This window comes from Zonotrichia albicollis, chromosome 29 (genome assembly GCF_047830755.1).
Source record: "Zonotrichia albicollis isolate bZonAlb1 chromosome 29, bZonAlb1.hap1, whole genome shotgun sequence".
Lineage (NCBI taxonomy): Eukaryota > Metazoa > Chordata > Aves > Passeriformes > Passerellidae > Zonotrichia > Zonotrichia albicollis.
The window spans coordinates 1,231,074-1,244,389 of record NC_133847.1 but is presented as its reverse complement, the minus strand read 5'-3'; the positions used below and the strand labels follow the sequence as shown (position 1 = coordinate 1,244,389).

The 13,316-nt window shown below is 40.3% G+C and overlaps 1 protein-coding gene across 1 annotated transcript in view; it reads right to left on the bottom strand.

The window, feature by feature from the left end:
• Positions 1-1,411: 1,411 nt before the first annotated feature.
• The window catches only part of LMNB2 (lamin B2), a 37,003-nt gene continuing 25,098 nt past the window's right edge, over positions 1,412-13,316 (bottom strand). The window contains exons 6-12 of the mRNA XM_074528722.1: positions 11,980-12,105; positions 11,546-11,766; positions 10,687-10,978; positions 10,095-10,202; positions 9,170-9,289; positions 7,670-7,771; positions 1,412-6,579 (exon numbers count right to left, since the gene is read on the bottom strand). Coding sequence (XP_074384823.1) covers positions 6,538-6,579; positions 7,670-7,771; positions 9,170-9,289; positions 10,095-10,202; positions 10,687-10,978; positions 11,546-11,766; positions 11,980-12,105 — 1,011 coding nt within the window. The 3' untranslated portion in view covers positions 1,412-6,537. The remainder of the gene's footprint in view (positions 6,580-7,669; positions 7,772-9,169; positions 9,290-10,094; positions 10,203-10,686; positions 10,979-11,545; positions 11,767-11,979; positions 12,106-13,316) is intronic.

Sequence of the window (13,316 nt, the reverse complement as noted above, 5' to 3'; positions counted from 1 at the left end):
CGCGGCCGAGGCCCTTGCGCTGCTGGAGGGAGAAATGGCGGCGCCCGGACTGCGGTTCCCGGCGGGCCCCGCGCCTCCTCCGCCTCGGCGCCGGGCGGGACCGCGCGCTCCGCCCGCCCCAGCGGAGCCGCTCCGCACCGGGCCCAGCCCGGGGCCGCCCGTCCCGCCGCCACTCGCGGCCCGTGGCCCCGAGCACTGCTGTCACCGCCGGCCGCGGGGGAGGCGGCATCGAGCGAGCTCCCAGGGGACTCCCCGGGGCCGAGCCGGGCCCGGCTCAGACACCAGGGTTCGAGTACCGGGGTTCAGCGCAGCCCCACGAACGAGGGCAACGAGAAGGGGCTTTAAAGCGGCATCACCAGAGACACAAACGCTGCCCATCTACGCCCCGTGGTGAAACACCGGCTCTGCTGAGATCCCCGCAGAGAGAAACCCCGCTTTGGGTTCTCTCTGGAATTCATCCTTCTGTTCTTCGAGGCTTTCCTCTGCCTTACGTGACTCGGGTGAGAGGTCCATGCCCTTAAAGTCAGCTTCACTACACTTCCCTCTATTAAGAATGCTGTGGGACGAAGTAGAAGCGAATGGGAGAAGACCACGCTACGGAGCTCTTTTTCATGGGGGAGATGTGATGTGCAGGTAGGAGATGGCATGAGAGGAGGGCACTGAGTACCACAGCAGAGCTGAAGCCAAAACTGTGCTCATCTTCACTAGCCCGAGCCCACAGAGTATTGCAAACCACATCATCCTGTCTTTGGATCTGCCCACTTCAAACAGACGGCATTCATACCACCCTGCAAGAAGCATCATTAGCTAGTGCTAACGATGGGGCAGCCACCTAAGGTACAAGTTTAAAATGAAATCAGTTTAAGGTACAAGTTTAAAATGAATTTAAAAAGCAATTTTAAAATGCATTTGCCAGCCTGGCTCAGCTTCCAGCCCACTTTCAAGTCCGTACTTGGAAGTGGGCTGGGAGCTGAGCCAGGCTGGCAAATGCATCACCTCGTGGCAATGCTTCTGTCTATCCCTAAGAATCCATCCCTGCAAGGGATCGGTTTTTGCTCTCATTCTTATTTAGCATCAAGTAAGTTAAATGAAAAAAATCCCTTCAGTGCCGCGGTGATGAGAAAGCAAGGGAAGGTTTATCTGCTCCAGCTCCAGCTATTCTTGCCCCTGCTTTTGTTGGTACTGATCAGAGGACAGCAGGTTCCACCAGCATTCCATCACGTTTAAGGAAAGCAGTTTAACTGTTGACACAGCCCACGATCCCTGCAGAAACACAATTCAGCTGATCACTGTTAGGAGCGAGGACAGCAGCTCTTTGTGTCCTCTCTCCACACTTAAAGGCCTCCTTGGATGAATCATCTCAAATAACCCACATTACCTGTGTGTTGGGTAATAGACAGAAGGAAACCAATAAAATGCAAAACATTTATTTGAGTGTGTTGTACAAAAAGTTTCCAGTCATAAAATGTATATTACAAATCATTGAAAAAGACAAGACATTTGGCATGCATATTCTAAAAAGAAAAAAACAAACCACTTTGAAATGATAAAGTCTAGGTCATGATGTAGTTTTTCTAACTTTCAAGTGAACACTTTCATTGTTTTGTCTTTGTGTTTCTGTTAACAGCCTTTTTCATAATTCCCTATTTAAAAAACTTGAACCTTCCAAAAACTCATCCACAGCAGCTGACTGGAGGTGGTTACTTTAGTACCCTCAAGCCAGACCTGTTTAAATCAAAATTTTGTTTAAAAATTTTAAAAATAAAAATCACAATTCAAGTCACCAGGCATCACTGCTATGAAAATAAGAGATCAACTGTATTTTGTGCCCAAATGGAAAGCATTTTGGCTTAAACTTGCTCAAAATAGATTACTGCTTGTAATTTTAGTGTAATGATCTGGATATCTGAATATATAGTAACATCTGCCTTACCAAGATGGACTTGTCACTTCAGTAATAGCTAACAATAAATCTGGAAGTTCAGTAAACAATATCTTTTCTGGAACTCCAAGTCAATTCACTACTTGTGCTATTCTGAATGGAGGCTTTTGCATCTTTTTTACTCTAGACCTTAGCATTTCAAGAAAAGAATTACGTTTACAAATAATAATTGCATGTAAATATAATCTTGTATAAAAAAACCAACAAACACCTTTAAATAATTTTTAACTGGTTTAAAGCTAAGCATATTGAAGGGCAAATAAAAATTCTGTTTCCCAGGCCAATATAATGAGAAAACAATCTCTCCAATATAATTTGTCCTGACATTCAGCTAAAACAGTGCTTTGAAAAATGCAATCACTACCTCACCTTCCGCTCACTGGTTCACAAGGCTTTGCTCACACAGAGTTTGGACCCAACAGTGTCAGTAAAATGCAGGATCAAATATGGATATGCCTTTGTTTAGAGATAAGACTTTCAAAAGAAGATACAGAAAAAAGAGATAGAATGGTTTAACAGTGAAGACATGAGAGAAGTGGCTACAAGAGATCTAGAACATACAGCATGCATGTTTTCCTGCAGCATCAAAACCTTTCTGATGCGCATTAAGTAACAGATTCTACAAGGTCCTGGGGTGTAGAGAGGATTTTTACAGGTCACTTCTAACCTGCAACCTCTGTTAAGGCTGCAGTTAAAGGGCCTTTATACAGCATGAGCATAAAAAAGAAAAAGGGTGTATAAAAACCCAGTAAGATCCCTGAACTGAAGTGTCCCATTGCTTGAGGACAGACACCACACAGTGATCTCCTTTCACATTGCAGTACAATTCCCACACTACTGTCAGCTTACACACTCAGCTGGCTTTTACATCACAGGAAGCAGATATTTATATTCTTCCTGAGACTTTTGGTTCCTGCTGCAAACACAGACTATGCAGCCAACTGCCCATCTAATGGTAACACAGAGCTGAAGGCAAGTGAGCAACATCTCAGTGCAAATGATGGGTTCTGTCAGAGCCAAGCTGGAGCCCCATGTAGGCATAAAGAGACCTGCTGAGAAATAGAGCTGTGAAGCAACAAAGGGAACAGGAATACACCTGTGTGGCAGCAAAGGAATCACAGGAAATATGGATGTGCAGGAACAAGGGAATCCCAGCCACTCCACTCCTTGGAGTATGTCACTGCAATGCAACAGTTAAAGGAACAAATGCAGAAGCAAGGGAGAAAAAAATGGCATGAAATGCCAGGGACTCTGAGGCCACAATTCACTCCAGAAGGTACCACATTCCCTGACAGGTCTGCAAATAGAGGGACTTGTTCTGAGACAAGCATTTTCATGTGGCATGAGCTTAGGAGGAAGCAGGATGTGCTTACTGTATTTTATATGATATTCTGTTATGAGCTACACATAGGAAAAACTATTTACTATTTCATTCAGAGTAAGATTATATTTCTGGATTAAGAACATCCATATTGATAAGTTACGCTTAAGTAACTACTCTGATAAAAGCTTCATTTCCCTCATCAGAGACACCTTAAAATCATTTTTCTCCAGACAAGTCAAATCTATTTCTCCTTCAAGCTTTATGCCAGGTACCAGCACTGAAGTAAAACTGCTGTCCACCCTTCTAATTTCGTCAAGACTGGTTCATATACAGGATCAAAGAGAAAAAGGGGGCAATGAAACACTGGATTTTGTATGAACAAAAAACTTTAAATGTCCTGAAAATGGAAAGAAATCTTGGAAAGACAGAAATAAAAAGAAGAAACAATGCTTTTTGGGTTGGTAAAGCCACAAAAGTGCCTCCCAGTCTGGCTGGAACAGCACTATTAAGACTTAAGCTCAGCATCAAAAGCAAGAGGCTGGGATGGTGTCTGGAGAAGGCAACACAAAAAACAAAGTACATGGAATACAGTAGTTCTTATGTGACTTGTAATTTACAGCCAGGAGTTATTTATCATATTTGCAGTAGCCTATTAAAAAGCACTATGTTAACAGAATTATCCACATTCAGACTTGGCTTTTCCCACAGTGTCTATCACAGGTTTATGTGACCTGTATATACCTAAGCATGCTCCCAAAGAATCAAATAAACTGTTTCTATAGTTAAAGGATACAGTTCCAATTCTAAGGACATATTCTGCAGACTGTTACTCAAGGGCACAGTGCTCATTACAAGCAATCTGCAAGCACCAGTTCTTAAGGCTACAAGAAGACATATTCCTCATACAGTAGCTGCTAGGAAAACCATGGCTCAGGTAGCAAGAGGTTTTTCTTCATTAGAGCTGCCTTTCTGAGGCCATTCTTTACAGGAAACAAACAACCCCAAAACCACAGAAAAAAAAAGTAAATTAACTACACATTCATTACTTTAGTATTTAGGATCACAAAATAATCTTAAATTTACAGGACAATCTTAAAGGAATAAGCAGTCTGAAAACTGGCCCATGTAAAAAAAAAATAAATACAGATCTTTAGGGAAAAAGCAAAAAAGCCCTCAAACGCTATGTCAGTATCTTATAGAAGCTGTGGGTCAGAAAAGGGAAATGGTGTCCAGTGGTTGGAAGGTGTGTTGCAAAAATAACTCTACATTGATTGCATTCATTTGCATAACAATGAATTTAGAAATGGTAATTGTAACAGTATGTCTGAGAAACATAATTTCACTAGATATATCTTACAGAGAGAGAGAGACATGATTTACTACATATTTAACCTTCTACACAAGCAGAGTGGGAAAATTACATCAGAAAGATGGCCAAGTACATCAATTCAGTTATCCCATCAGCCCAAACAGCCGAATCTTTATCCTGGTTTTTTGTAATGGGTCTTCTGATAATGGATTAAAACATAATTCTAAATGTCTATTAGCTTAACTTCAGCAACTCAGTTATCCCACTCAAGGAAAGAAAAGTAGCATCTTTATTTTTAAATGACAAAATAAATCCTGAAGCTTAAAGCCCCTTTTGTTCCCACCCTGCTTGCATAACAAAGCCATCAATCCGAGCCACTAAACCGACTTTCTAGGTTATATCTGTCAGTCACGATACTGTTCAGAGAACATAATGTCCAAAAGCCACCGAAAACATCCAAACCTTGTCACTTGTCTGATGAGTTTTAACATTTTGAATGACAAGATCAGAGTTCAAGAGTGCAGGTAACAACAGGATTCTATGCTGAAATCAAATGGTGTCCAAATTTTTTATCCAAACTACTAAGTTTGTTTTTCAACTAGTAGTTGAAATAACATTTGCATTCTTTGGAGCAGTCAAGTATTTTTCCTCGTGCTTAAAGATTATGGGACTGAGTTATCTCCAGAGAAATGCAGCAGCAGAAATGGACCTAAATGGACACTATCAGGTAAAAAATGCGTTCTCTTAAAATAAAAATCACCTGCTACCCATACAGCACATTTTTTATAAAAAACATTATTCTCCCTTCACTCCTTGTTAGACTTTGCCTTGAGCACTTGAATGCTGCGTTGCTCACATCCTTAACAGAGGCAGTTCCTTTGAACTGTTTAAAAGTCATTCAACTATTTCTGCTCTATTTTGCAAATATTGCTCCTTGGGATACCTGACAATGCCCCTTTGAACCTAACAGAAGTATGAACAAGCTATATCAAGCTCTGATTAAAAAGGTCAACATTTACATTGGATAACCTTTAAAATCCCCAATATTTATCACTGCCAAAAGTATAAATATGTTTTACTTCTAAAATCTTAATCAAATATTTTTAAAGCTGAATGTGTCAAAAGGATTAAATTATAAATACTGAATATCACAATTTGTGTCCATGATTTAACTTGTGACAATGGCAAAATCCCCTAAAAATCAAACAGTTCGACCTCTGGGTTTGACACTTCCAGCTTAGGATGGTGTGTGTATTCAGGAAGCAGAACCCACCATTCAGCTTCTGAAATGATGACATGGAGCTCAGGTGTGACAGACCCAGATGTTTTACCATTAGGCTGTCAAACCTTGGAGAAAGACACAATGGCAAGGTCCTGAGTCAAAAATGCCTAAAATTAAGTTTCCCCCATCATTGCAATCATGGAGCAGCACTTTGAATGAATCTATAGTCTAATCTTCCTAAGCTGGGAATTGCTGAGGATACCAGGCAAAATGCTAGCTTTTCTACAACTGTTGAGGAAACACTCTGTGAATCTCTCCCAGGGCCCTGTAAATGAATACACTTCATGAAACTTTTTTTCTGGGGGTATTATACTGATTATATATTAATTATTGATTTACCTTACACTCAAGGAGTCTCATCTCATTTTGGCTAAAATCTCTTTTCTGCTTTAGGTTTTTATGTAGGACTTTAAATTCTGTATGGGGAAAAATATTGTATTCCAATACAGTGTTTCAACAAAGAGGGAAAAATAAAGAAATCTATTAAAAATCCTGGCAATTTTGTTCAGTAAAGTTTTTTTGAATTTTTTTTATAAAAATGTACCAAGGAGTAAACGTCAAAGAAATCAGGTGATGCATATAAAAATAGTTTTCAGTGGCTCTGGAAGGAAAAAATAGCAAAAATAAAAGGAAATAAATGAAGAGGGAAAAGCGTAAATAATAGTTTCTTTCTTCTTTCTTCACATCACTGAGCATCCTCTAGAGGTTGTTCTGGGATCACCCTAAAAAAGAATAGACAGAGTTGAATTCAGTTCTTACCAGCTATGCAGACTGCAAGCCTAGACTCTGGTTATCATCTCAGTTGCCAAAAGCATTTTTTAGTAGTTTAGTTACATTAAGGGAACATCACTACATAAGAGGAAGTAAAGTACATGCCCTGGTCTGCTGCCAGGACTGACACCCTGCTCCTCTGGTTGTGGTCTCCTGCAATGGGTTGACATATTTCCAACAGTGATACAGATGACAAATGAAAGTTGTGATGTCATTAGCTCGAGACCAGCAAGTTCCTGTATTTCAAATGCTGATTTGGTTTGAAGCGATCTCTGCTATATAGCTGCTTTTTTGGGTAAGAAAAATCAGTTGTTTTATACTACAAATACACTGCTTAATCTTTGGGACCAGAAAAGCTTTGAGAACTCACCTGCAAACCTGCGCAGAATGGGTTATTTGTTAAAAGACCTACTGATGCTCATTGATCAGAAGAACAAATCCCTTAGGTTTCAAATTTAAAATATTTTCTGGTGTCACCTATATATCCTTCTCCTTTTTTTGTTCTGTCAACTCCTGGTTGCTTATTTCACATTATTAAGCTGAAGGTTATCAAAACATACAGGTGGTATTATTATGAAAAACCAAGTTTTTTTCAGGTGCAGAAGCTATATAGTGTCAGAAAATAAACCAATAAGCTGAAGCTTGCAGCAAGAGAAGCATCCCCATTCCTGGTTTTCAGTGGTTATCTGCTAATAGGCTGCTTCCAGCAAGAATGCCCCAGCTCTGCTGCACAGAGCAGCAGATACTGGGAGGAACACTGCCTGCTAATGCTCAAACTGTGAAGCACAGATACCCTAAGGTGGCATCAGCCACTGCCTGAGCTGTGCAAGGACGGATCCCAGCAGTAACTCCTGGCAGCACGGCTCACTTTGTCCTCTCCTGGGGCACTGCAATGCTGCAAGCAACCATCGGAAGAAAGGAAGAAAGGACCGGGAAGCTCAGAGTTAGCAGAAGTTGAAGGGGAATTCCCCCGCTAAATCTTATGCTGGATTGATCCAACTAATGAGGCACAAGTTAAACATCTGGTCTGCATCTGATTACCTGTTGGTTGAAAAGGTCTTCCTCTCCATATTCTGCTTCGTCTTCTTCCTCTTCATTCTCTCGCACAACTACTGATTTAGTAACGCTTCTCACTGCAACTTCCTACGCAAAATGACAGATAAGGAGATGGCCAGGAGTCTTTATCTATCTGTTAAGTTTTTGCCATATCATCAATATAATATCCTTATTGAATTTTGGAGAGTTTAAAGCAATTTGGCCTAGACTCAACCACTAGCTATGCAAGCAAATACCAGCAATATCCTGCAAGCCACATCATTCCTATTTCTGTGCATTAAAAGGCATAGTAATGTAATTCAGCCACTTGATTTTTTTTTTCATTACCCTGGGATTTAAGAGGAAGTAGACATGTTGCAGGCGATTGTAGTCAACTTTACACAAGGTCACAGCAGAAACAGGTAGGAGCTGTCTGAGATACAGTGTAATGTGAAAAACCAAACTTTCTCAGTATGATTACACAACATAAAGAATATTCCCAGTTTCTAATAAATATTCAATGTTAACTGCATATGTTGGTTTTCAGCATAGTTTTACAAGTCAGGCATTAAAGAAAATTCTAAAACCCCAGGAAGCTTCCTTTATTGCTAAATTATTTTTAACACTTATAAATAGTAAGAAATTTTTCTGTCTACTTGCAGCATGGAAATCACAGATGAAAATCTGTAATTGTGGAAAAAGTTGCCCTTAACATACACTCCTAAGCAGGGATACTAAAGGTAACTATAGTGAAAACAGACATGGATTTGAAACTTTTTCAGATACTAGTTTGACCACACAGATTGAATACGGAGAGCATTAGCTTTCTATCTGTACAAATTACCCCCCTCCTACCTCATCCTGCCCAACACATTCTTCCAGAAAACTGCTAGCAAGAAAGGCAACACAAAAACTGATACGACTGTGGTCTGTTTCCTTTTCCTACTGCTATCAGATTGCTGGAATAATGGTTATGAGTAACAGCCAAGACACAATTCTCCCTTGCAAAAGTCATCTGCAGAGATGATTTTTAAAAAATTAACTGTGGGCAGGTGTAGGAAAACGCAGAATGCTAAGGAACCTCTGCCAAATGACAACTTATGATATGCTTCTAACATGGAAAGAACAGTTATCTTCCTACATTCATATTTATATTGCACCTCAAAACATAGGGACTATATAATGGAACTGTGAATTGGTAGAAATGCTTCTTTTCTTTGTCTCTTCTGAAAGTACATACTCAAATTCCAAACAAATTACTAGCAGGGTATTCTTCTAAAATAGGAAAAAAGTGTCTATGGGCATAACCATGATGGTCACAGTTTTCAAAAATATCCCCAAAATAACAGATATGTACATAAATAATATGTAATTGTGTCAGTGTTATAAACTGTCATATTAGAAGACAACAGCGGAGATCTTACAGTCAGGGTTTTGTCATTGTGTCATGTCACCCCACTCTGAAATTAAGAGTTTGGGAGATAACCCAACCTGTGGACAGCCTACCTCTCCTTCAGAGTTGACGAGGTAAGTGCGGATATTTCCACCAGTGCCCCAGCTGCCTTGATTCTTCCACACGAGAACAGAAGGGGGGCTGTGAGATACACCTGCATCTGCACCCCAGATCTAGAGAGAATGACAATCGGTAATTAGCTGTTTATCCAATTTTTTCTTTTAAATATACATATCCCCCTAATTCTCCTACTTCTCTCTACATACTAGGTTTCTTTTCTGAATTCCAATGGCAGTTTTACCCTACTTTTAACTACACTATTACTTCTAGTAAGGTATTAAAAAAATCTAATATTGCAGTCATGAATTCTTTTCTGAACAGATTTCTCCTTCCACTGTCTCAATAACCATACTGTATGGAGCCAAGGCAAAAAGCAGCATGTAGTGCATCAACTTAAATCTTTTATATGTATCTGAACAATTGATACTTAAGTAGAAATAGCTGCAAGTGATTAAAAGATACATTTGTTTCTTCATAAAAGAACATCTGTTGCAGACTGAAAATAAAATGCAAAATTATTGAAAAGCAGCTGTTCTACAGCATTAATTACAGTTAATGCTGACAATCTCCAGTCTTAACTACAGTCTGGATGAATGCTCTGAACTGTTCCCAATTCTTTAAGAGGTTGAGCAGGACTAGGGCTCTGAACCTGGGCAAAGGTGTTTGGAAACAAATAGCTCTTGACTAATCCCCCAAAGTACCTTTTTCTTCAACTTTCTACTGTCCAAAGAAATGGTCATAAATACTGAAGTACTAATATAGAAATAAATTTTTTATTTTGCATTTTTATAACTTAAATCCTGCTCCTCTAGAGTGAGACCCATGAAACCAATTCAGGTTGTACCAGACTTCAAGATTTCCAATTGCCACAGCATGAACAGAAGAATATGTTGTTGACATACTGTAAATACAACTTACTGTAACAGTCTGCCCAGCTCTGAGGACATACTTAGGAGTAAATTTGTAAGCAATTTCATCTCCATCTCCAATTTGTCTTTTCAGTCTCCAGTTACCCAAAGACTGATCCTAATGGAGAGAGTCAGAAAGTTATTCAGAGTGAACAAAACAGAACAAACAGGCATCAGAATCTAGGTCTTTGTTATTAAAATAATGGGAATATAAATTTATTTATATGGTTGTTAGGCATTTGCATTCTCCCTTGAAAATATTTGCCTACATCCAGTCAGAGTCTAAAGTGTAAACCCCATAAGGTCATTCAGTAAAATATTAAAAGATAACCACTTCACACAACAAAGTTCTGCTAGACAGCAGGCTGTTTCTGTGAGCAATGTCCCAGCACACATCTGGGACACAGATTGTATTCTCTTCCTGCAGCATGTTAGCCCACCATTATGTTCAACGTTTCAAAGCCCCCATTAATTCCTGCAGGACGCTGCACCCTGAGATGCTGCTTCCAGCTCCCCACACGGCCGCCCCTATTCATGCTGCAATGGGCTGTGTAGCCTAATTCAGCTCCTGCTTGTTTTCTGTGAGTTCTGCTGATGCTCACCTTCTCCGAGTTGTTCTTAAGCTGAACATACTTGCCCTCCAGGTCTATCTCTTCTATGCTGATACTTCCTGTAGCTGAAGCTTGCTGGGACATTTGAAAGCTACTGCTGCTGCTGCTGCCACTGATGCTTCCAGTGCCGATCCCACTAGTTCCACTGCCAGAGAGCTCCTCTGCTTCAATTCGTTTTCTCTTGCCTCGGGAAGAGCGAACAAGTGAAGTGCTGCTGCTGCTGCTGCTGGAGGTAGCCCGAGAGACTGTGACACGGGAGGAGGGACTTGGAGAGAGCTTCAACCTTAACACAACCAAGAAAGCATCTTAATTAACTCACCCAGAGAAATACAAAGCTACAATATCCTCAAGTAACCAGACTGTAATATGTTCCAAGGCTGACAGTATCATCACTCTGTATGTCAAGAGGACTGCACACATGAGGAAGAGGGAGCTACCCATCCCTGAGGAATGTTCTGGCAGTATGACCATGTGACATGGAAAGCAGTGCTACTGACAGCAACAGTGATCCCTTAATCCCTCCCTCCAGTACAGCTACTACTGAACACACTATTCTCGGGCCCCATGATTTCAAACCATAGAAGTACAAGCATTTAAGTAAAAAGATGATATGAAGACCAAGCACAGAATGATATATTTCACTGTACTCCAAGACCATTACAAAAACCCAAAATAAGGACAGTGTTCAATTGAGAACAAGTGTTCCATGCAACAACATTGTGGTGTGAAGCCAATATAATTTCAGTTAAAGGTAATCTGGGCATTCCTGTTCAAGTGGTAAAAAAATAAGGGCAAGAAATGAAAATAACACTTGAGAGTCCTTAGAAAAGAAAGTGGAATCTTTACACACCTTTCCTCTTCTCCTTCCAGGAGTTTTCGGTAAGCACTGATCTCCATGTCCAGTGCTAATTTAACATCAAGCAGTTCTTGGTACTCCGTAAGCTGAAGCTGCATCTGGTCCCTCATGTCTGTCATTTCCTTCTCCTTTGCATCCAGCATCTTCCTAAACTTCTCCCGCTCGCCAGCCATCATTTCCTCCAGCTCCCGAATGCGATCTTCTGCTGCACTGGCCTAGGCACACAGAACAAGAAAAAGCCCACCTGGCATCCATGCAGGTCCACTCAAAAAGTTAAAACCCTTCTCCCTCCCTTGCGATGTTCAAATCTTTGAACATAACAAAGATTTCTCTGTGCAAAATTCAGAAAATATGAAGGGTCAGAAATGCTAATAGATTCACACAAAACAGCTGTGTATTTGAGATAAAAGCCAATTTAGTCCCTTTACCTGTTTCTGAAGACCAGAAAGTTGGTAGCTGAGAGCTTCTATCCTCATGCGAGCCTCCTTCAGCTCCTCTCGAGCTGCACCAGCAGCTTTGTCATTTTGGTCAGAGGACAATTTGGCATTCTCCAGCTGGAAAGAGAGTTTTATACAGCTCACTTGTGCTGAGTTAGAAATCCTGAAATATCCTTTTGGTAAAAAAGTAGCAACTATTTAAATTCAGAAAATTTTAAATTTTGGTCTGGTAAGTTTAGGATAGGAACTGCATAACATTTAGGAATGCCCTAAGGACCGAAGGAAAACGTATTTCAGGATTTGCTTATGCTGTTAAAAAAATACTCTATTAGCCCTTCCATTATACAAGCAACCTTAGTTTCTAAAAAACTGACCATGTGCTCTGCTTGTTTGTCCTAAGGCAAATCACACTGGGTGACAGCAAAGGCTGCCTACCTAATTCCTGTCCTGGTCCAACAGTTCCCTGGATGCCCAGAGAGTAACTCGATGAGATATTTCACACGTATTATGTCTCTGCTGGCTATAGGCAACTCAGGGACTTCCTCAGTCAGGGACAGTATTTTACTGCTTACTATCTCTCAGTGGATTTCTCAGGCAGGAATTTGTCTCTGCTTTTTGAATTTTTGGGGCAATGAGTTTAGCTCTACATTAAAGAACAATACTTTCTGTTTCTTCTCTATCTGGACATTCACCATCCTTGCTCCTACTGAAAAAAAACCAATCACTCCTCATTTACCTTCCCCCATGCTATTTATCCCTTTACAGACATCCACTGTATCCTTCACTTCTCTCAATGTATCTCTTTTCCAGGTGAAGTTTTACTTAAAATTTTCTCATGCATGACTTGTTTCCCACTCTAAATTGTCTCTGTCAACTCTATAGTACCTTTGCAAGAAGCAATAAAACTACTCACAGCACTCCAGGTGACATCCTGTCCCAGAGGCAAAACCATGGGTTTGGTTTTATTCTCTTTTTGTAATAGTTGCCAATATATGATTTGGTTTTAATTTTTTGTTAAATTCACCTAGTGAACAAGCTTAATTTCTAGTGGTTAATTTTAACCAAAACAGAGAGAGCAAAACCACAACTCTTACATGGTAAATTTCATGAAAGCAGAGAGCAAGAAAAACCATCTTTTGCATGCTTTAGAGCTGGACTTCGACAATTTTGCCACACCACGGAATCCACTCAAAAACTAAACCAATCTAATTCTAAGAACAGTTACAGGCAGATGTTCTTTAGCCACACAGCACAAAGGTTTATAAAATCAATCTTCACTAGCTCTGCTGTTCACTAGGTTCTGAGCAGCACACACAGAGCCTTCTTTA